Source organism: Phaethon lepturus, unplaced genomic scaffold (genome assembly GCF_000687285.1).
Source record: "Phaethon lepturus isolate BGI_N335 unplaced genomic scaffold, ASM68728v1 scaffold12025, whole genome shotgun sequence".
NCBI classification, from domain to species: domain Eukaryota; kingdom Metazoa; phylum Chordata; class Aves; order Phaethontiformes; family Phaethontidae; genus Phaethon; species Phaethon lepturus.
This window is the reverse complement of record NW_010538389.1, coordinates 22,032-45,170: the sequence shown is the minus strand read 5'-3', so window position 1 is coordinate 45,170 and position 23,139 is coordinate 22,032. Positions and strand designations below refer to the sequence as shown.

The 23,139-nt window shown below is 40.2% G+C and overlaps 1 protein-coding gene across 1 annotated transcript in view; it reads right to left on the bottom strand.

The window, feature by feature from the left end:
• Positions 1-716: 716 nt before the first annotated feature.
• The window catches only part of KCNH5 (potassium voltage-gated channel, subfamily H (eag-related), member 5), a gene marked incomplete at its 5' end in the record, with an annotated part of 40,433 nt that continues 18,010 nt past the window's right edge, over positions 717-23,139 (bottom strand). The window contains 3 exons of the mRNA XM_010286785.1: positions 717-1,206; positions 16,567-16,959; positions 20,836-20,951. Of these exons, the coding sequence (XP_010285087.1) occupies positions 769-1,206; positions 16,567-16,959; positions 20,836-20,951 (947 nt within the window). The remainder of the gene's footprint in view (positions 1,207-16,566; positions 16,960-20,835; positions 20,952-23,139) is intronic.

Sequence of the window (23,139 nt, the reverse complement as noted above, 5' to 3'; positions counted from 1 at the left end):
TCAGAAAACAGAAAGCGTCACAGAAATACCAAGAATTATTTATTTAACAGAAAAATAATTCTTCCAAATGACAGTAACATTTTCAGCAGTCTTTACTATATCTGAAGATTTCTGTTAACCTGGAGAGCTGCTCGGTGATCTAACCTTGGCAGCACGTGAAATGAGAAATATGCCTTACCATTATTGTTTTTAAGAGTATTTCAGCGGAGCTGCAAAACAGCAGGAAGCAGAGAAAAGGTGCAATATAGTGTCTTATGATTTCCTTTGCGTCTAGCTTTGCTGGTGACAAAGGTCACCACATTCAGGAGAAAAAATCAGGACTCGCTGTAAATCACTAAATGTTTCAAGAATTGGCTAAAACCACCTCAAACGTTTCTAAACTTGTGCAAGTTTATAAGCAAAACTCAGTCGGACTAACTGAATTTGAATATACATTGTAACTTTTAACCAAATTCCAGCCAAGACCTTTCAAACACGATCAAAGCCATCTTTAAAGCGTAAAGAAGAGGTCCTGATCCCAATAGAAAATTGTCATTGGGCACACTTATATACATACTACACTTGTTTGTTTGGTCTCGTAAACAATTTAAAAGGTACAGCAACTACACAATTTCAGTTCCTGTTTTCAATAATTCCAGGTTCATTTCATGATGATTTACAAGTGCTTCAGATTGTTTAGGATGTCAAGAAATCACAACCCAAGTGTGCTATGCAACCATCACACTAGCTATACAACTACCTTTTGCTTAAACACAATAAAATCAAATTCTACTTACAGCCAACCATCATCATGGCCACTGAAAAAATCTTCTCTCCATCAGTGGTTGGTGCTATGTTTCCAAATCCTATCGTTGTAAGGCTTGTCATGGTAAAGTAGAGAGACGATATGTACAAGGAGTCTTTACTGGGTCCTCCTTCCCACTGCCCTGAGCCAGTGGCGTTGTATCGATATGGTGTCCCGATACTCAGTGCCAATTGGTAGAGCCAGCTATCTGTTTTGATTGTATTAGTGACTTCATCTATAACTTCGTAGTCCCCGATGCTGTACCATATGCAGGCTAGCCAGTGGGCCACCAGTCCAAATACACACACCAGCAGTACCAGTACAGCAGCACCATATTCCAGATAATGGTCCAGCTTCCTGGCAACTCGACCGAGTCGTAGAAGACGCACCACTTTTAATGAACTGAAGAGGCTACTGATCCCCTAGAAAAGAATAAAAATTATTATTTCATCTGAAATATCCTGAGAGAGGTTAACACAGAAGACTGTACAGTGATTCCTGCATCTGCTTTAAATCTTTGTATACAATTTTTTCATGCTCCAGATGACAGACTACAAGATCAAACCCTCCCCCTCTCCAGTAATTTTGTCCTCATCAGGGTAAATCAAGTTTGGCACTCATTAGGTGGATAAATTACCTCGTTCAAGCTCAGGCTTTCCAAGTAATAGAAGACTTCTGTGAAATCCAAAGTGAGAAATGGCACGTTTATTACAAAAAGGAGGGATTCAATACTTCACCAGTTTGAAGTAAACAGAAGACTCTGCTTTGACCTCTAGGAGGTCAGACGTGGTGGAAGAGCAGTCATAGATAGAACTACACAATCTAAGTAGAGTCTTCTCAAAGCTTCTCAGAGAACAACTGTACTCTATTAAATCCAAGCAATGGATTGCTATTCTGACCAAAGCAGGGGTCCACCAACTTCAACAACCCTCAGCACTAACAGATGCTCAAGAGAAACATCAGAAAGTAATGGTAACCGGTAACTACAGAGAAATCTGCCTATTGTTCCTCCCATCCATCAGAGAGTAGCTGGGTAACTTCCTATAGTCCAACAGTTTCCACCTCATATTATCCTTCACCACAGATAATATAATGGGATATTTTGTCATTTATAAGGTGCCTCACTGACTGAACATGGAACTAACAACTGTGGGCATATCACCTTTCTGAGTGAGGGTACGACAGACCAGGAGGCACCGGCAAGAGAGCCACATGCCTTTGCATATAGGGTTCATTGCCGTTCTGATCAACAGACATTGCAGATATTTTCCAAAAGCAAATGTTTGTTCAGTGTTTTTTTTTTTTCAGGCAAGATAAATGAAGTACAAATAAATGGAAGTACAAATATTTAGGGAACAGAAGCACAGGGACCATCAAAAAGTTAATAGAAACATCTGAGAGGGAACAAGAAATGTGTATGTCCTCCTCAAAGCACAAATGATTTGCCATGTATTTTAATAGAGTTTATAGATGCAGAAAGAGAAGAAAAATATGTTCCTGATCTATTGCAATCCCATGATATACCTAACTTCTGCATTAAATTAATTAGTGGCTGAAAATAGAAGGTTTGCAAAGGAGGGTTTCTAATATAAAACATTCAGAAGCTGAAGACATTTAATTTAAAGTAGAAATTAAGACGTAGAAAGCAATGAGGCAAACATTCCTAGTTACTGTGCCAAGATTAAATTGCCCTTTTCTATGCATCATTATCGAATCAGTCTAGTCAAAACACTGGCTAATTATATTATCAAACAGTAAAAGACTGGAGTTTCTGGAGTTTTCCATACCAGAAAAACATTAATCTCTTTTGCACCTTTGTTTCTTTTCACAACTAACGTTTGAAGGGTAACATACACCTGATATTTCTGGATGTAATCTGTTCAACAAAGTTCTTGTATGCTTTTCAAATCCTGTTGGAATTTGTTTCAGATCCCCAAATCCTTAATAAATTGAAGTTCTATATTTGCATTCAAGCTCTCATGATGACTAATACCATGGAGGAAGTGGAATTTTCCCATTTTGATTTCTGTATTTTGCATTTACACAAGACACAGATCTAATTTATCATTCTTATTTCCAGTTATATCTACTTATTTGCTTTTGGGATATATGTCTGTGAGGCACTTTGAACAGCCAACTTGTCCAATAAACTGGGAAGTCCCATTCAACGTTCATTAGACAATGGTCTGTGGTCAGTGGACTACTGAATGGGAGTCACACCACACAGAAACAGTATCCACATTAAAAAAAGACAGAGTAGTTTAGCAGTGTATTTCATAAAATTAATCTGCAGTGTGTTTCATGAATTAGCCCCGATTCTGAAAGTTTACAACTTGCTGTGAAATCAGAGGAAGAAAACAGCAGCGTGGTTTTTTGTAGGATCACATCCTATTGCGCTGGCCAAGGAGATGTGCATTATTTCCAGTTTACTTAGAGTCGCTGTTCATGACCAAGATTAAGGCTAGGAAAAGAGTTAGACACCTGGAATCTAAACTTGGGAGTTCCCTTTTTGAACCAGTAGTTGAAGTTTGTCCCAGTGGCAAGGCTTGCACTGCACTTTCTACTGCAAAAACCCAAACTGAGAGTAAACCCGTGATCAGGAGAGTTTACAGTCTGACACTCCACTCTCCATCCATATTATAGCTTCTCTCTCTAAGTTTTGTGAACAGTTTAGCAGTTGTACAGCTAATATAAAAATAGCATTTCTTTCGAAGTCTGGGAGAAAGTTTGTGCTGTGATTATTTTTTTTCCTAAGCACAGATAACAATCATATCTCTTATGTATAAAACAAAGAAAAATGTTTCTTTTTATCTGGCATTGAAATGCATTCTTTCCGAAGAGTAATTCATTTAAGTAAGTTTCACTGTAAGTTGTAAAGCCAGTGCAGTCTGACCCACTACTTTAAGGCCAAAAAATCAGAGATATATTTATTGAGCATTCACATTTTGTGTCTAGTCTTGCAAAATATAAAGACAATTTTGGAAGCTTTAAAAGTTTATTCCATAAAACACTACCTTGCAAAGAGCAATTAAGCCCATACTAAATGAACACGTGATGCATCGTGCTGTCGGGGTACTGGGTTGGGTCAAGCTGGTACCTTTATACTTAAAATGATGATAAATTGTTAATACACAAAGCTCTGCCTAAGATTCAGCAATGATCTCTTCGGTGGAAATTATGTGAAAGACGAACTGCCTTGAATTAAGTTTAGGCTATTAAGAAATTCAGTGTTCTAAACTCAACTGATTGCTGTCTGCCTCTAATTTCATTTTTCTTTTAACTGTATTTATGCTCCGTAATGAATATTTTGGAGATCCTTCTACTAAAGGATAAGCATCTGCTCTAACTGAAGTAACCTCAGCGTCCAAGGAACAGAGAAGTGATTAGAAACCTTGAATGGAGTACGTAATCCCACTTGGCACTAGCATCGTGCCAAATAATGCATGTTTTTGATATTGAAGATCCAACCTTCTGGAAGGAGCATTTGTCACCCTATTGCCTTATTTAGTCAATTGGGCCAGTTGTAATACCTGCTGGTCATTGTTCTCTGACTGAAAATATCTCATCATATTATGAACCATCCAATCCCGCCTCTTGAGGTTTTGACTAATGTATTTGATCGTACCTTATGAGGACATTCAGCTTGCTCATCTTCAATCATCTCAGCTGTAAAAATCTTTTAACGGAAAAACTATGTACTCCAGAATTGCATTTTGTGTGTCAAGTTTGGAACCAAATTCCCATCTGATACACATAATCGACTTAAGTGTTACAAGTGTGAGCCACAGGAGACTTTGCCACTGACTTCTAAGGCCATTGGGTCAGGGGAGGACACAAGCAGTAGCTCTGAACCAGCCCTTTTTTTACCACCATTTCTCTTTATCAGACAGCTGAAGCCACCACAAAGGATGTAGACAATGTCAAATTTATCCAGAAAGACATTTTTGAGGAATGGATGTTCAACTTTGGAATTAAATTAGCCGTTCATGATTAAACAAAGCCCACGTTTATTGACATAAGCACTGTGCAAAGTCTTGTGTTCTCAAATTCTCTTGATATACTAAGAAAGGAAATTCAGTTTGCTAGTGGAGGCACAAGTGATGACAACACTCAATCTGAAATGCAGCGGGATCACTCCTTCCTATTAAAATTACCTGAAATGGCAAATTTCAGATCCTAGATGTTACCACATTGTCAAACTTCAGTCTGCCTGGAAAAAAGAAGTGTCTAAGCTGTGTGTCTGCATCCGGCTAAACTTTTCTGACCACAAGGCTGAGAAAGATGTTTCTTGCAATTGCGATACACGTCATGGGAACAGACCTCTGCACCTCCAGCGAGAACAGGGAGCTAAGCTCTCTTGTGCATAATGAATCCTTGATAAGCCAGGCAATAGGCAGGATGAAGCTGTCAAAGTCATGTTATACAGGGGTCAAGAGCCAAACATGCAAGAGGATAAAGGGAACATAGTCACCAAAGAAAAATGAAGGTTAACAAGTGCAGGAAATCATCCAAGTTAGCATCAGTTCTCGAGATGTCCTCCTAAACCTAAACCTCCTCTCTAAAGGAAAGAGAGAGTGGAGTCTGTTCAACACTAAAGGAGCAAGAGAATACCAGAGCTGCATCTTTGTAAAAGATGTAAAAGATTTAATCAGCTGGTTACTTGCTAATGTAATAAGTCTTTTCTGCAGTAGGAAATTATTGCATAAATGTTTAAAAAGGTAAAATAAAAACAAAAACAGCCATTAATTTCTACCACCTAAATGTACTAAAATCTGCTTAAACCTCAAAATTAAATCTCAGTATGCTGAAATGGTAAGTTAGTGCATAAGGTTTTTTTCTATTAGGGAACAATGTGTTTTTAAGTCTGGGCACTTTTTCGATTAGATTTCACTCCATGATTTTTTAGATATTTGTTGTTAGCTGTGGGCATATATGCAATAGCAACAAAAAAATTAAGCATGTATTTTAAATGTGTTCTAAAACCGAAATCTTCCCGGCTCTGAAAATGGGGTTCAGTACTGCATCATCTAACAGAAAACACTGTCTCAGAAAAGGTCAGAGGGAAAAAAAAAAAGAAGATCTATTCACTATGATTTGATGTTCAGCACACTGTTGTTTTGAAGAATTTCTGGAGTGGCCAAGAACCCGAGCCGGGAACTTTCTATGAAATGCTGTAGGGCATGTTGCCACTGCAGGAAAAGGTGTGACTGCAGTATATACAGACCTTCTTAAGCTAAATTTAAGCTAATATGCTCAGAGTTGCGAGACGCAAGCAATTACAGCAACCTACATTCAGCAAAACTAGCCATTAAAGTGAAGAAATCCTCGGAGGAGTTTGCAGCCCAGCCTGAGCTCTTTACCTCTGTGCAAGAGCAAAATGGTTTCATGTAAGTTGAGCTCGAGCGCACCTGCACAAGCCACAGCCACCCCATGCCTGAGGTCTAACCACCCTGCTGGGGTGGGATTCATCTCACATAATGCTGCAACCTTACGGCCAACCATCCAGCCTATGTGAATTGTCCAGCCTTCCTCCCCGGTGAGCGGAGAGAGAAGCATGCCAGAAGAGTGATTCACCCAGTCCCTCTCAGACAGCCGGGGATGGATGAATCACTGATGAAGCTGTCTCGCTCCCCTCCCACTGAATACAAGGAAGCTGAAGCCTATCACTTACACAGCGTACGGGAGGAGGAATTAACCCCATCCTTAGAAGTCTGGATAGTCCGGATCTGGGCAGCATCCAAACCTGTACTATGTTATTACAGGGATCGATATTACGCAGCACTAACTCACAATGTGAGACTTATCTTTCTTGATGTGAGCTTGGAGAATAAATGCTATTAATAACAGCAGATTTTCTGTAGATGCAGTAGCATGCTTATTTCTCCATTGAACAGCCCATTACTCCACAGAAAGTGATGCTACACTACATTTGGTTCTGATCAGATTTTGCAGAAGGCCTCATTGGCTTGAAGAAGGAATTGAATCAGTTCATAAAAAAATGAACAAAGTAAACTGGACTGGGGTTCTTGACCTCAAAAGAGCAAGAACTGGTAAATTATAAATGACAGTATGTTGAACTATAGACAATAATAAGTGAAGACAAATGGACTGTGAGAGAGAGGAGAGTCAGACACCCGGCAGCAGAGGACACCTGGAATGTCCTTACATTGAAAGGCAGAAAATATCCACAGGTTGTATTTCAAAGAAGGGGAAAAACTTGTAAAGCTGGGCATCAGTTATAAATGCATAAATAATTACCCAAAGGAAGAAAAGAGAAACAGAGAACTGACAATATGTAAGAAATAAAAAACTGATCAACAGAAAGCTAGACCTGAAAGGGCAAAAAGAATAGGGATAAAGTGAGAATTGCCACACGTCAGGTTGAACCCTTTCATGTAAAGAACATTGAAACAAATACCCAAAGATTCTTCACATTCATAAATTAAAAAAAGAAAACAAAAAAAACAAACCAACAAAAGTAATCAACGTGCAATGAAGTAAAAATAATCCAGGCTTGGGCTAAAAATTAAATTAATTCTTAGCTTCAGTTTTCAAAGATGATATTGACGTTTTCCAGAAAAGCTAATGCATCAAAAAGACATAAACAGATACATTACCCGAACAAACATTAACGGAAAGAGTAATTAAAAACATTGAGATAAATCAAAATGCAATCTGTGCAGCAATAGGTTTGCTAAGCTTAGGTTAGCTGGGATCTAGCCAAGTTTTCCTGATAGCTTTCTCTGATAACACACACCCTTTTCTAAAGAAAATACTGTATACTTCAGTAACACAAAGGGTGAAATTGTTAGGAAACACAGAGAAAACAGACATCACAACTGGGATTGTAAGGTGACTGAAGAACTTGTGAAAAGGATGGCAAAATCAACATTTTTTCACCACAATTCCAAAACATAACCTCACACTAGCTTCCATGAAGAAAATTAACTCTATCCCAGCTGAACCCAGGACAAAACCATTAAAAGGAAGTCTAACAAGGGTTACAAGAGGCAATTATTGGTGATTTCCCTGGTTTCTTAGTGAAGTAAGCAGAAATCTTACATGGACACAAAATCTGCTGATGAAACACCTTTGGAATACACTGTCAGTACAAAGAATAACTGGGTGGGAATAAAGGAAAATGTGATAAAGCTTAACAATACACAGTCTCAACACATCCATTACAAGGCAAATTAACAAAAATTCCTATAACTACAGAGATCTTTAGCTGAAGGTTACTGAGAAAAAGAAATATTTGGGTATATGGGTTAATTCCACAGTGATTCAGAGAAATCAGTGGGTTGCACTCACAGAATAGGTTAATCCAGTTCCAGGACAGATCAGCTGAGTGTTTCCACCATCAAGAGGAAAAGCCAAACCCCAATTACAAAGTGAAGATGAATTTTCAGCCTGGAATAATACATACAGCTCTGCCCTAATGAGATGTGTTCAAACTTAACTGCATGCAGAGAGAGGCAGCTGGAATGACCAAGAAAATTTTCATGAAATTTAATAAATGAGGTTTCTAGACAAGATCAGTTTACTTAGATTAAGGAAAGGAAAATAGGCATGTTTAGGGGGGGGGACGACACACGCTCTTCGTAGCACATGGAGGAGATAAACATGAGGGAACAAAAAGAAATATTTAACCAGGAAGGCTAGCACAGGGACAAAAGCGCAGACCGCAACTTAAGACAGATTTGCAGACACCAGGAGTTAAGGTGGATTTTGACCGGTTTAGGGGAAGGTGCTACAATGAACCTGCCCACCAAAGCCAATGACTCAGTGACTCAAAATGTCCCTGTTTTACCCCTATTCTTTTTTTCTGCTTTCATTTTTATCCTTTGAAAAGTTGAAGTGAGGCAAATACAGTCTCAAGGGCAGGATGCTTCTCATCTCAGCCCAAACCATACCGCGGTGCGGTCTGCATCCGAGCCAGTCACACTAGCGTGTCATTACAGTCAATGGTGAGAAATGGGCGTTTTAGGTCTGAGGAGTCACCCTGCCCTGTTCTGGAGATGCATCTTAGAACATGAGGAGCCATACCCTAAACGTGCCTGTATCTCCTTGTGGACTCTGCCAGGCCCTGTGTTTCATGAGATGAATCCCATGCTTAGTACGCTTTGAACTACAATCCAAATACTTTATTAAAAGAAGCATGGGCAAAACTTTCGTTACCTTTCCCTCACCAGAAGTCATTATACACACAAAAAAAAATTCACCCAAATGAATCACTTAGCTGATTATATAAAAGCAAGGTATAGCTCAGCATTTGGTACTGAAGCAGTGAAAAAGGCACCATTTTTGTAAACCTTGAGCAATCTTCGCTGAGTAGTTGTTAACATGATGGTACGCAATGCGAAAGAAAACAAAGTGCCTACAGATTTCGGGAACACCTGAAACGGTGAGGCTTGCCAACATGAACGGGTGAGCCTGCAGGCACATACCCAGAAGGTATGCACTATTCTGTGCAGTGCAGGAGGAGTATTCAGGAGGATGTATAGGCTGTTGGAAATTTAACCAGCAAATCATTCCCAAAAGAAATTTTTGAGCTTAGCTACTTCAATAGAGCTCAGCTCTAAAATCCCAGGTTAGCTCCTTAATGCTTCTTTACTGGAGTTAATGTTAAAATAAATCTTCCAACATATCTCAGAAACCCTTCATTTCAGGTAAACAATTAGTGTAATAAAGTCGCATAGTTACAAATCAAATGCTGGAACGAGTGAAATAAAAAAAGCAACATTTCTGATTTATCACCACTTAAAGAACTGAATTTAGGCTTTCATTCATTTATGTAAATCCACACGGGAGTACAGGGCTTTGCTTCTGCACAAGCTATCTAGATCATGGGTCCAGATACAAGCAGAGCCCATTTAATACTTGACCCTGCACCACTGGAGGCAATGGGAGTAGTGACTGCAATGACCTCAAAATTGAGTCCTTACAGCAAAAGAAAGCAAGCAGGTTTTCTCATGCAGTCTCTGAAAGCACCTCTAAATTTATTGCTTGAGATTTATCTTTTTTTCCAGAAGGATGGGGGAGCTTTTCATATTTTTTTTCCCCCTAACACAAATGTCAATAAGCTATAACATTACAAATAAACTTCTAGTGAATGGTTTATGGCACAACTACACAATGCAGTACATTTCAAATGGTGAATAACTGGTTATAAAAAGAATTTCAAATATATTTGATTTCAAAATATTTCTTCTAGATTCAAGTTAAGAGGGGGATGTGTCATCTTGCACTATTTATTTTTTAGTGCATCAGCGTACCCAACTGGGGAAAAAAAGAGAATGATATCATGAAATCTGATAATTTTCACTTTATGGGAGGGAGAAGAAGTTGTGTCACATCGGTTGGGACAGCTTCTGAGCAGGATACTGAACTTAGCTAATCGTTCAATGACAGCAAGACACTACAAATTTCTTATGCCAATATAGGAATAAAAAGAGAAGAAATATCTGGAGAGAGTAACCTGAGCTGCAATGTTTCTTCAAGTACTGCTGGAACTACATATCCCTGACACCAAGGGGTAGACGTAACACCAACCCAGTCTTGAATAAAATAAAGACTCACACCAAGTTACAAGGCTGTCTCACTGATAAAACCTTACTATTTCTGATATTAGCCATGCAGTTAGTTTCTCCAAGGCTGTACCTTGGCTCCATTTTGTGCAGAGCCCGTCCCTAAGCCTGTGACGCTTTTCCTCCCATTGACAGCTGTCTACAGCAATCTCAGTAATGTGGATTTTCACTACTCCCATTATTTCAGAAAGTATCTGACCAGATTATTTCATTTGCCTCATCTCCTTTGTAAGCCTTCCTCTCCTTTGCGAGTGAAGGGATCACACAGGACTTGAAGCTTCCCTTGAAAGTACTCCACACACAGTTTGCCCCAGCTGGACTCTGTATCGCTTAATATGGCTCTGACTAAAGATTTGAATTAAATGGCTTGAACCCAACATCTGCTTCCCAGTAACATATACAACACACACAAAAAAAAAAAAAAAAGAAAAAGAAAAAAAAAAAGGAAAAAAGACCACCGAGACGTATAATTGTAGTTCAGGATGCCATAATCCATACCAGAGAGGCGCAGCACAAGGCTACCAGGTCACATCCATCTCGTGGGACAACCCTGCCTGCCCTCCCACCACCCGCTGCATCGACTCCGGTTCAGGCCCTTTCACAAGTTGCCCCACGCATCAAGATGACATTCATGTGTCTCCACAGGGGAACCTGCAGCAATACCCTAGTAGAGCATTAAAAAAGCTGGTAATTAAACAAGTGGCAGAACTTGAACAAAACCTTAGCTTGAATAAAAGCTAAAGAGACATGGTGCAATTCTGCAACTAAATGCAATAGGGGTGATAGGGGTGAATAAGTGACGGGGTGAATATGGTTGACCACCTATATAATATATGCCTAAGGTGGATACATTTATATTTGGACACGGTAACCAAGCCATTGCATTATTATACTGCAGGTTTCTGCACACTACAGCAGGATGACAGTATTCTTCATATTTAATTGCCTTCTGACTGCATAACAAAGGGGAAAATGCCAGGTCCCAGGCTTAGTGCCTCTGTTATGTTGCTAGCAGTTTTCATCATACTTTAACACTCGTCTGCAGCAGGGATTTAGTTCTGGGAATTATTTTCTCCATGTCAGCCACTTATATTTAAGAAAAAGTCTACTGCTAGCTACCTATTTCAGAGCCAAAACCACATTCCTGAAACACGCCAATTTATCTTCCCCTTGCATATGCCACTCAGATTGGGGTCCATAAACCCATCTTCAAATATCTCCTGAAAAGGGAATGTTTGCAGTAAAGCACAGCAGATGTGAATATGGCCAAACTGGCTAAACGTGTTGTATCAGCTTTTAGTTGCTTTCAATGTACAGACTTTGCTATTTTAGTTGCTATTAACTGCAGTGATGCAAAGTAGTTTCTGCCATCGCCGAAATAGATCGATAATAGCAATTAAAAGAAGATTACAATTACAAGGATTCTGTGCCTTAATATGTCCTGCACAAATCACTAAATTTTAAAGGCCATTGGGTCATGTAGTCTTAAATTATTAAACAACAGACATAGAACTTCAGAGTTTTAGGTCATTTAAATTCATCTGCTTTTAATTCCAGCCATTGGCTCATGAAAACTAGTTTTTGCAGAAAGGATGATCTTTTATACAACTCATTTGAAAACCATCTATTTGGCTATCTGTATGTACCATCCTGACATCTGGTCCCATTCTTTGCAATATGTGCCACATCATTTTAGGGCCATGTTTCTGTCAGAGATGAGATCAAGCTTCTAGATTTTGTTTCACTACAAACTCAGTAATTCAAGAATCTTCATGAAAATTCCCAGAAGAGAAGAAAAAGAAAAAGGCACCAACATTTTTCCAAATAGCTAAGGGGCCTTTTTCAGCTGTATTTAACACTTAATTTTTGGAAGCATTTTCCATTTGGCCAAAAGCCTGTCCATCCACCTAGTCTTGGGAATATTTATTCTATATACTAATTTACAGAGGCTCAAATGCAGCCCTCGGCAGCACTGTATGAGCATGCCTGTACCTGAGCGTGGGTACATGAGGTCTTCCAGCTCCCGGTTGCATGGCTCCATGTGGGGATAAGAGGCAAGCGCCTGCACAACATCCTGGTTTCCCTGGGATGTAAATCCATGCCTTTGGTCCCAAAGGGAGTGGTAGCATGGTTTGACCGTATCTGAACAAGCAATGGGATCAGCATCCTCAGGCACACTGTAGACCTATGCGCTGACAATTTCACAGTGTGACTCTGATAATTGTGGCTTGTATGGAATTGATGGTTACCCACGCTGTAACCTTTTGGTAGCCCAGACTGACGGAAGTTGAATATTTGTCTCTCTCTAGTAGGCGGAACACATAAAAAGGCTAAGCCTCAAGGCAACGTAAATCTCTAGCTTCAAAAGTAGGGAGCCACGATTTTAGAAATTTAAGTCATGGTGCACACACCAATGGAAAGAGTTGTTACATACAGCTAAGTACTCAGGGGAACAAATCAGAATCAGTACAAGTGACGTGTAACTCCAAGACAAAAATCAAACTTCCAGTCGCTACACACTTCACAGCCTAATAACAATAGGAACTTCATGGGACCAAAATCTTTGGAACCAAACACCATATGCCGCTGTACTCCAAATTTTTTTTTTTTTTTTTTTTTTTTTTACTTTAGAAGAAGAGACAGACAGAACTGCATTTTTGGACTAAATCTGAAGTTTCAGAGAACTCTTCTACTTAAAAAAAAAAAATAGTCAGTCTAGTTTCAGAGACTGAGCACACACCCTCCATTCTGGTTTGTACCTTGAAAACTGTCTGGATTCCTCAGTATGTTTTATAGTGTCCCTTCTCACACTTCTACATATGAAAGGTTTTCCGTATGGCTGTGGCTTAGCCAGAATGCATTTCAGTGCAAGTAATGTTTCACAATTAGAAAAAATGCCATGCATTTTTCCGATTTCTAAGACTATCATCCTACCAATTTTCTTAAATAAAGTACGGATCCCACTAAGGATTCCACTTTCCTCTCTCTCAGCTCATTTTTCTCCAGCCTATTTTGCCTTGTTTTCCTACCCTTTCAATACCACTTAGCCACTTAATTCCTCATCCATCACATCAATTTAGATCACTCCATGCTGTGCAAGATCTCTCTCATTATCTTACCTCTCCCCCTCCTTGTCATACACCCAAACCCCCCCGAGCAGACTGTAACAGCCTGGCTCTGTAACTCCAGGCACGGAAACCTACACCTCTAATTCCGCCTCAAATCATCTTAATCCCCCCAATTCTCAATTTGTGTTTCATAATCTTTTTTAATCATATTCTTCTACTGAGGCTCTACATCTACTCAACAACAAGATAATTTAGATTTGCAGTCATGTTCGCCTCAGGTGAGAATTTCACAAGACTCCAGCCTTGGCCTAACGTTGTCCATGATGGAAATGACACTGTTCCTGCTCTGGCCACGAGTGACTGCATTTGAAGAACTCCAACCCTCAGCAAGAAAATGCACATTTCCTTTTTTCAAACCCCTTTTTCTAATCTCTCAATTTATCTCCTTAATTCTGACACTGTTAAATAGCAGTCAAGCGCAATAAGGCACCTTATGCAACGACTGAGCAGCCCGTGCACGAGAACCTTCAAGCACCTGTATCACATATAGTAGTCCACATCTACAACAGAGAGGCACAAAACTAAACTTCCTTGGCCATATTCTTCTTTATGCATGAGAGACCTGCCCAGAAGGAGGAAAAGAAACTGCCTGCAATGGTGTCCTCCCTACTCACCTTGTCCCCTAACAACTAACAAAAATGCATTTGATGCTTTATGTGGAAAAAGGAGGGATGAAGGTGGGACAGACAAGGGAAATTTAGAAAGTCATCTTTCATTCAGCTGGCTTTGAGGGCTATTCACGCTGATTTGGGTCCATCCTTCGCCACCATACCAAGAACTCAAAGAGCATCAGGGCCTGCCCCCAAGGTCTTTACTGCTAAGCTCTGATTTTCTGTTAACTTTTTATCAAATGCCACAACCACCAACTTCAATGCTAAAGACAAATGTCCTTATCCAACACCCAGGGCCAAAACTCACCAGAACCAAGAGCTAGAAGAACTGTCCTCTCCTACTTGCCTTAAGGAAGAAACACTCGCCTGAGAAATACTCCCTTTTTAATCAGTCAGAATATTTCTTCCAAATTAAGTTTATTGATTTACTTGACTATGAACAGTGTTTGAGCACACTGCTGTAGTGGGCCAAAAAGTTAAATCCCAGAAAAGAAGGACCAGTTAAAATTAAGGTTAAAAGCCAAATGAAGATAAAGAGCATTAATAATTAGAACCACACAGAACACACAAATGAAGACATATCACACACACAGAAAAAGACTCTCCTGGAAGACAGAGAAAAGGGAAAATATAGACCCAATGAGAAAGAACTGACTGTTTACGTACCTGTTTTCAAAATCACTTCAATTCTTTTCAGGCACTAGGGAAAATTGGAGTTGGAGGGGTTTGAAATCAAGTACATAAGCAGTTACACTCCAAAGTCTGCTGGAGGCTCCAGGGCCATAACACACCATTTCATGAGAAAGAAACATTACTGTTGGTTCTCTTATTAAATAGGAGTTGATATTTCATTTGTTTGAAGGTAAGTGATAACAGCTCTAGGATCACTGGAGCTCATGATACCTTGTTATTGTTGCTACATTTTGTTTAACATTTGCCACTTCAAGTGTGCCTGAATTATAATGCACTATGCCAATGATTCTCCTCACTGTCACAAATATTGCAGATGGTTTATTTCCTATCTATAAGAAATTGTTACAGAAAGATGCTAAGCTCATCATTTAAATCTGTACTGCTTGGGCCCAGAAATTTTCTGTTTGTTTTACATATAAAGCACAAAACTGGAGATAACGCTACATTTTTATAAAAATCAGGTTCCTCTTAGTCTGAAATTGGTTATCTTAAAAAGCTCTATTATATTTACAACCTTGATAATACCACCTCCTTACACAGCCTGACTGTACAACCTGCTTCCAGACGGGCAGCCCTCATACGATCTTGAATTTAAGCTCCAAGTATTATCACTTCTGTCATATTTGCTATAAATAAAATGGAACAATGTCAAAAGATGGTGGTACTCAGCACAGAGACAAGGTTTGAATTTTAAAGGAGCTCTACAAAATCTGCACCAAAGACTCCATTAAAAAATAAGAAAGTAGATTTTATATAGTGAGGATATATAACTGCAGAATTTGCAAATTTAAAAAAAAAAACAAACTCCAAAAAAAGGTAACCACTCAACAATGTTCCAAGAAAAAACTGTTAAAATGTTAAAAAATGAACAGATGCTTTTTCATCTGTTTATGGCTCTAAAGATAAAAGGCTCTAGAGAAAAATTAAAACAAGTCCTAATGCCATTATAGATGTATTTTAATAATGAATTTTCTCTACACTGACTTGTGCATGCATTATTTGTTGTAGTTATTGCTTGTTTTCTGTATTGTCTTAGGCTGCAAGCTCAATTTCGTAAATTTTAATACATTTAGCAGTTAAAAAGCTTTAATTCAGGATCCCTTTAAGATATTTATGTTTTCTCTCCTCAACCGGTTTCTAAAATTCCAGCACTAGCTCAAGAACCATTTAAAAAAAAATGGAGATAAATCTCCCTCTCAATCATTTAAAAAGACATCAACAAAAAAAAGAAAATTACAGCATGGCTCAAAAAGTAATCCTGCGCCAGGATTTTAAAACCACTCCTTCAGAGGCATTCTCTACTTTCATGCAAGCCAGTGGCAAATTGGCCACCAGCTTCAGCCAGAGCAGATACAGAGTTTTGATTATTTACCGTAAGCCATATCAGCCTGCCCTGCAATGGGTTAGGACTGCTTAAAGGCAATCACTGGGTATGAGCTGAAAAGGGAGGCTGTGGCAGGGGGGCAGCCCAGCTGGTCCAGCCCATTTCGATACGGGCGTGCACTGATGCTTTTTCACGACAAGCAAGGGATTCTAAAACCCTCATCCATTAAGGTACTCGTGCACACATGGTACTGATATCATAAGACACCCCTTCTCCAAGTTGGGAATGCTGCACAGATAAAGCCCAGCAGCTTAAAGCCATTCCTCCACATTTGCACAGAGCTTCAGTTGCCTCTTATCGCTGCCAGATGCCTGGGAGCATGCTCCTAAATTAATTCCTAATTAAAACAATCCTTTTGAGGCAGACTACAATTGCTTACCTCATCCACATTCTCAAAGGCATTGATGATGTCATAGGGTAAACAGGACAGAAGATCTATCACAAACCACGTTTTTAGGTAGTTCATCCTTATGAGTTTGGGATCAGATATAACCTCTCCACCAGGGCCAACAAAGGTCGTATGAAAGTTCAAAACAATGTCAACCAGAAAAATAACGTCCACAACACTGTCCAGCACGAGCCAGGCAATGTTGTTCTGTTTTGTCTTGAAGGAGACATTATATGGAACCATAATTGCTGTGTAGAAGGTTAGAATTAAGATGACCCAGTCCCAAGTGGTCTTAAAAGCACAATAGTGTAGTATAATGTGTGGTGGAGTTTTTGGAGCTTCTTGCTTGTACTGAGGAAGAATATCAGAGCCCAGCTGGAGAACCTGTAAAAGACAGAAAAGCAAATGTTACTGTTCTCAGTTAATATGATCCAATAAGGGGTCTTACGGATTTCTGTAAGGAGCAGTACAAAGACGGGACTGCGTTCATTGGACATTGCAAGTCAACCCACAGCTTCTAAATTAGCCAATTTGTTAAGAAAGTGTGGGGGCAGCTCCCACTTGCGAAAAGAGAGGTCTTTGCAGATGGACTGAGGGGAAACCATGCCAATAGCAATGGTTTATGGAGAGGCTCCATAAACAGGTTGTGAGTACTGCCACACCAGCTTATGCTCTCCAGTTATGAACATGAGTATTCATTCATATTTGGAAGTGTTACAAGACTACTCCTTCGTGCCTGACCTCTTTTTTAAACCGCTGTTGAACCAGAACAATATCCTATCAAAGGTAAACCAGACTTCAGCCCTGCTGGCTGACCTCCTTCTAAAATGTAGCCTTGCGTGCACAATTTCTGCCCTAACACCCTGGCAATATCACGCTTCCTTCTCATTTTCTTCAAAACGTTATTGCTCTTACAAGCTCAGTATCACTAGTGGGTTCTCTTTTATTTCTTGTAATTACTTTTCTTTTCTGCATATGACTATAATCTCCTGCATGCGCACCTTTGTAAAATGTGGAACTGGAAACATTGCAAAGCAACCAAGCCAAATTCACTTAAGACATTCCTCCAGCGAATCTGATTACCTCCTATCTTAGTCCAACACAAGAAACAAAACCACAAAGGAACGCACAATGCAGCAATATATTGTGCTGACAACTGAAAGATTCATGTGTATTTTGGAACTAATAACACCTTTTACATTTGGGGATCTCAAGTCTGTATGGGATAAAATAAATAATTCCAGCAACTTTAAAACTCATTTCAGCCCTACACCTGTCTCATACTGTAGCTGATGCACCAGGGACAGTTGGACTGTAAATAGCAGTCATGTGTGTAAACATGACCAAACACAGGATGCTTCCTTGATAAAGACGAGTAAATGGCTCTGAATAAACAGCACAACGACTAAGAATATGAACCCAAGTACCACAGATATGGATTCTCCATTAATTATTTGCGGTCTTATTTTTAAGACGAGAAAGCTGTTACTGAGATCAGGCAGTAAAAGGCTGGCTTTACTGAAAATCTGTTCTTCAGAAATCGCTAAGGGACAACAACAGCAGCCTCTCACTCTGTGTTGGAGGATGTGGCTTCCCAACATGTCTAACCTGGCCCCACGTCAGGCTGTAACCCGATGGGATGCAAGCCCACTTCTGCCTACCTGCTCCCACCCTCTCTAAGGTCAGATTTAGCAATCATGACCTGTAACAAAAGTCAGTTAAACCGATATGATGAAAAACTAACTTATTGTTACATTAGTTAGCTATTTGTGTTCTACAGAGTCAGCTGAGTTGCACAAATTTATCCTGTGGCCAGAAAACCGCTCGACCACTACACAGACAGCAGCGAGAGTGCAGCACAGATCTCCAGGAGACCATGGCTGCTCCTTTTGCCAACAGCCTCATATCACACCAGCTTCGGTTTAATACAAAGCTGTAAGTTGAGCTCCAGCTGAACAGCAACGCACACCTAGTGGTGTGGTCCCAATGGCACTCGTCAGAAACCCTCACAGATGCCAAACCGCTGGTGAGACCCATAAAAATATCAACCTCCAGGTGTCCCTCTCCCAGTGACCAGGACAAGACTGACTATCAGCACTCCTATAACCAGCCAGTGGGCAAGGTTCAGCTGGCCACTGTGGCACACTGAACTCGCTGGTGGATCCACGGGTCCTTCCCTGGAATAAAAGCAATGATCGATACAGTCATTTTTTCACAGCAGCCTTTGTGCAAATCCATGAAACTTCTTCCGATGCCAAGATTGTCCCCTGCAATTAACACATCATTCTGGCTTTGACTCATAATCTGGTGGTTATCTCCAGTTAGGTCTTTGGACTCATCTGCGGTCAACACTTTACTGTCATGATAAATCAGGCCTGGGACTTCTTTCCTTGGTTTCTCCAGGCCTGTTTGTTCCCCACCTTGTTCACTTGCTCTCTATAGCTGGAATAATAAGTTGCTTAGGGCTCACGCCGAATGTGATGAATATATGCTTCATAGTTCCCTGTGCCTCTGGTGGTGGAGTGCTTAGGAGCTCCCATGATGCTGTAAAGGGATAATTATTATTCTTAACATAATATCATGCTGAGTTTGACATGGTGAGTAGGTAGCAAGTGGCTGTGGAGGCCACTGAACTATAATGATTATTTCCTTCATGCTGCATGAATTTTTAATTTTAAACCACTAAAGAATACACAATATCTTGTTAGTCAGCTGCATTCATCGACTCTCTGAATTATTCTTGTATACAACTAATGAAAATGGCTGATAACTGTTAAGCCTAATAAAGCTGGGCAGTATGTTCTGCACGGGATGAGCGGTGATGGTAGCACTCTTCCTCAGGCATGGAAGTACGGAAAGTGGGGCCTGTACAGTGATGGTGTACCTCCACTCAGTCTGCGTTCCTCACAGCACTTCGCCTACAAAGCACTTCGCAGCTCTAAATGACTTGTGAGAGAGGAGACTGCACACTCTCCAAGCAACCTATTCCCGAGTGCAACCTTCTCCCTTACCTGAGCTTTTCCTACTGCCTGGTCTAAATTTTCCTTGCTGTAACTTAATGCCATTACTTTTTCTCTAGTTATAGTGGTCTTGGTGAAAATTTCCTTCCTCATTCTATGCAACTGCTTTAGACTTATTTGAATATTGTTACCGTATCTTCTCCAGACTAGACCAATAATGGAGATAACTGGATTTACAGAACACTGAAACGTCACAAATTAGAAAAGGAAGATGTGAGAGTAACTCAGCAGCCATCCAAGCTATCGGTATGGGATAATTCAAGGGAAAACATCACACTGCCAACACTTGAAAACTGCGGGTTTCCATTCTGATTTTACTTAAATTAAAAAAAAAACTCTACTTAAATTAGAGTTTACTTTAAGTAGAGGTTTTATTATCGAAGTCCTCTAAAACTAGAAAGGGAACAAAAAAAAAATTAAAAAAGAAAAAAAAAAATCAACATTTAAACCTGCTACCAGTTCTTAGCATCGAACCCCGGACAAGCTCTCTGGCACAAAGTGGCTAGGCTGTCATTTTCAGTAGGCCATATATTTTGACCGTATATTTTTTACCCATATATTTTTCATTACCAATGGACATGAAGATGAAAGCAGTACCTCTGTTTCATCAGTTAACCTGAAGGCATTCACTTGTTGCACCATCTGCACTGTTAAGGAGATGTTTGCAACCTGCCAAAGAGTTCATTTCATCAGTTCTGAAGAAAAAAGTGATGAGCAAAATACTGCAGGAATGACTTTGCAAGAAAGTCAAGATTAAGATATATATGTAGTCAGTGTGCCTGTACAACCCCAGGGACCCAGACAGGGATACTTCCAAAGAGGTTTCTCGAACAATCCCATTTCCCTGGGAGAGTAAGAGACCATCCACAGGGCTTAAGGACATCAAGTCTGGTTCCATGTTGCTGTGAGACAGCACGTAGAGGAGCATACTGGGCACCCCAAGTTAAGCAACAACCAGCAAACTGAGAACTGCATGCGCAGAAATAGGGCCATGTAAGTAGAAGTGACCTATGGAGACTGTTTTCATGAGTGAAAGAGCATGACCTGTCCCAGAAACATGGACTTGGCACAGAGTGCTGCTTTGGGATAAGCAGAGGAGAAGATGAAAAAAAAAAAAAATCAGAGTTGGGAAATATTTTCCTCTAAAAATATTATTCATTAATGGGAGTTAGGAGTTTTTTCCACCCCCCCATCTCTTCCTGCCTTATGAAGGGAGCAGGCCGGCGTCCGTCCCACTTACTTCAGCTAACCGGGAGTGTTTGTGCACCACCTCAGCCTTGTTCATCGGCGTCAGCTGCTGCAGCACGCTCCGGCTGTTCGTCAGGGCCCGCGTCAACCGAGCAAACTTTGTCCAACCTGCAGGCAAGAAGGAAATCGTGTCAGAAATACTCAGACCTCATTCATCACTAGTCGATCTCCTTCATGTTCACTGATATTAAGTCTTAGACTTGAATGGTTTTGCTAAATTGCTGCACAGAACAGTTTCAGGCTCCAGGCTTAAAGGCCCCGCAAAAGAGGAAAAATGCTGCTGCTTCAAGGCAACCACAAGTAAATCCGAGTAAAATCAAAATGCTCTGGCTTGTTCTTTCATCTGCCTTTTGGAGACATTGTGTTAGAGGGATGTCATTGTGCTTTCAGCATTCTGCGGAGTTACTCGGTTGCTGAAATCTAATTCTAAGCCACTGAAGTTAATGCAAAGGCTTCCCAAGTCTGCAAATCCTGCTAAAGTAAAATCCTCCCCAGCTACAGAAAGGCTCCTGCTGATTCAGGGCCACTGGAGAAGCCCCAAAAGTCTGATTCTTAAGTCTTTACTGTTTCTTGCCCCAACTAGACTTCAGGGACAAAATTAAAACTTAAAAACAAAACAAACAAAAAAATCAGCAAAATTCAGGGCTGCATCAACAGCAATGCTTCAGACTAAAAAAAAAAATCACTAAGACTTTAAAGACAGATTAAGCACTAGATTTTAAATGGCATTAAGAAATACATGTAGCTGTTAAACTAATGGTAAACAGCGGCCTTAATGGTAGCTTGAGACCCACACACTGGGCCACTCCTGAGGAATTTTTTCTGCAGCGTTCAGAAAGGAACAATCAGAGTTTGTTACTGACAGCAGCATCGACGCGGGAATGTGCCATCAAGTCATTCCTGTTGGAAAAAGGCCCAAACGTGACAGCTGGCGTGGATGCGTCAATGGATGAGTTAGATTGGCGGCAGCAAAGAAAACGCCGGGGGTTTAAGCAATGTTAACACCTCGGTGTTAAGGAGCAAGATTGAAAATCCAAGTATCTGTAGGAAGGCAATGCCTCCCCCCAAGAGCACTGAAGGAGATGCTCAACATTCAGTTTAGTCAGGTATAACCTGATAAATTACTACACAGGTGTGTATAAAATATCAAAGAAGTTATGGACAGCAAACAGGTTCAGGAGATGGGTTTACTTTATTTAACTCGAATGCTGAATAGGTGAAAATTGGGGGAAATGTCACATCTGAGAAAGGAAACACAACATTTCTATGTTAGCTAGGTTTATTTTGAAATCCCTGTTGTCTGAAAGGAGTCAGGGACTCAGAAAGTTAAGGGGAGCCCTGGGGTAGATAAAATGAAGAGCAGAGAACAGACGAGACAATAAAACTTCAAGAAAAATGTAATTTACAGTTTGGCTTTGCAATTTACCAAGTATATATCACATTCACACAAATATAAATCCATTGTTCATCATTTAGCAATCAGAACAGATCCAAATATCATGATATACCACCAGCAGAGCACAAACCATTTGTGTCTGGCTATTTATATATGACCTCCAAAATGCACATTAAAAATGCACTGGGAAAAGGTAAAAAATAGAAGTATTTTATTAACTTTTCAAATCTAAACCTTAAATGTGAACTTCAGATATGCCTCACGCTTCTCGAGCTTACAGGGATATTCAATTAGGAACATGCACTTTCTGTATTAAAGCAAGGTCAAGAGTTCTAGAAAAAATTCTGTGGTTTTCTTTTTCCTAATTGTCTATAAAACTACGGCAGGGAGGCAGCTTGAAGACAAAAATCATAACTGTTCTTTATCTTTCTTAGCCAGTGATTTCAAAGAGCAAGTGAGCATGGCAATAGCATCCTGACAGCTCTGCCTCAACATTTCTCGTAATTCTCAGCGCACCCAGCCGATTGCTTTTGGCACGCTGCAACCACGCTGCAAGAACAAAAGAAAAGAGCAGTTCTCTGGGAAGCTGTCACCTACCTTCAGACCCTGGGCAGGTACCAACACACACATGCACACAGTGTCCTCTTCCCCTGGGACGACACTTCCCTGTGATCCATGGGGATGGATTCAGGCCAGTCCCCAAATTTTCATTTGTCACCCTGCCCCACAGAGCTAAGAGTGTGAGGGAAAGGTGCTCAGCAAAGCCAAAACCACCACGGCCAAACTGTTGGATTCAGTCCTGAACACCCTCATTTGTCACATCTCAGCTCTGTCAGCTACTCCAGCTTTGGCAGGAACCTCATGAAGTTCAAGAAGGACAAGTGCAAAGTCCTGCACATA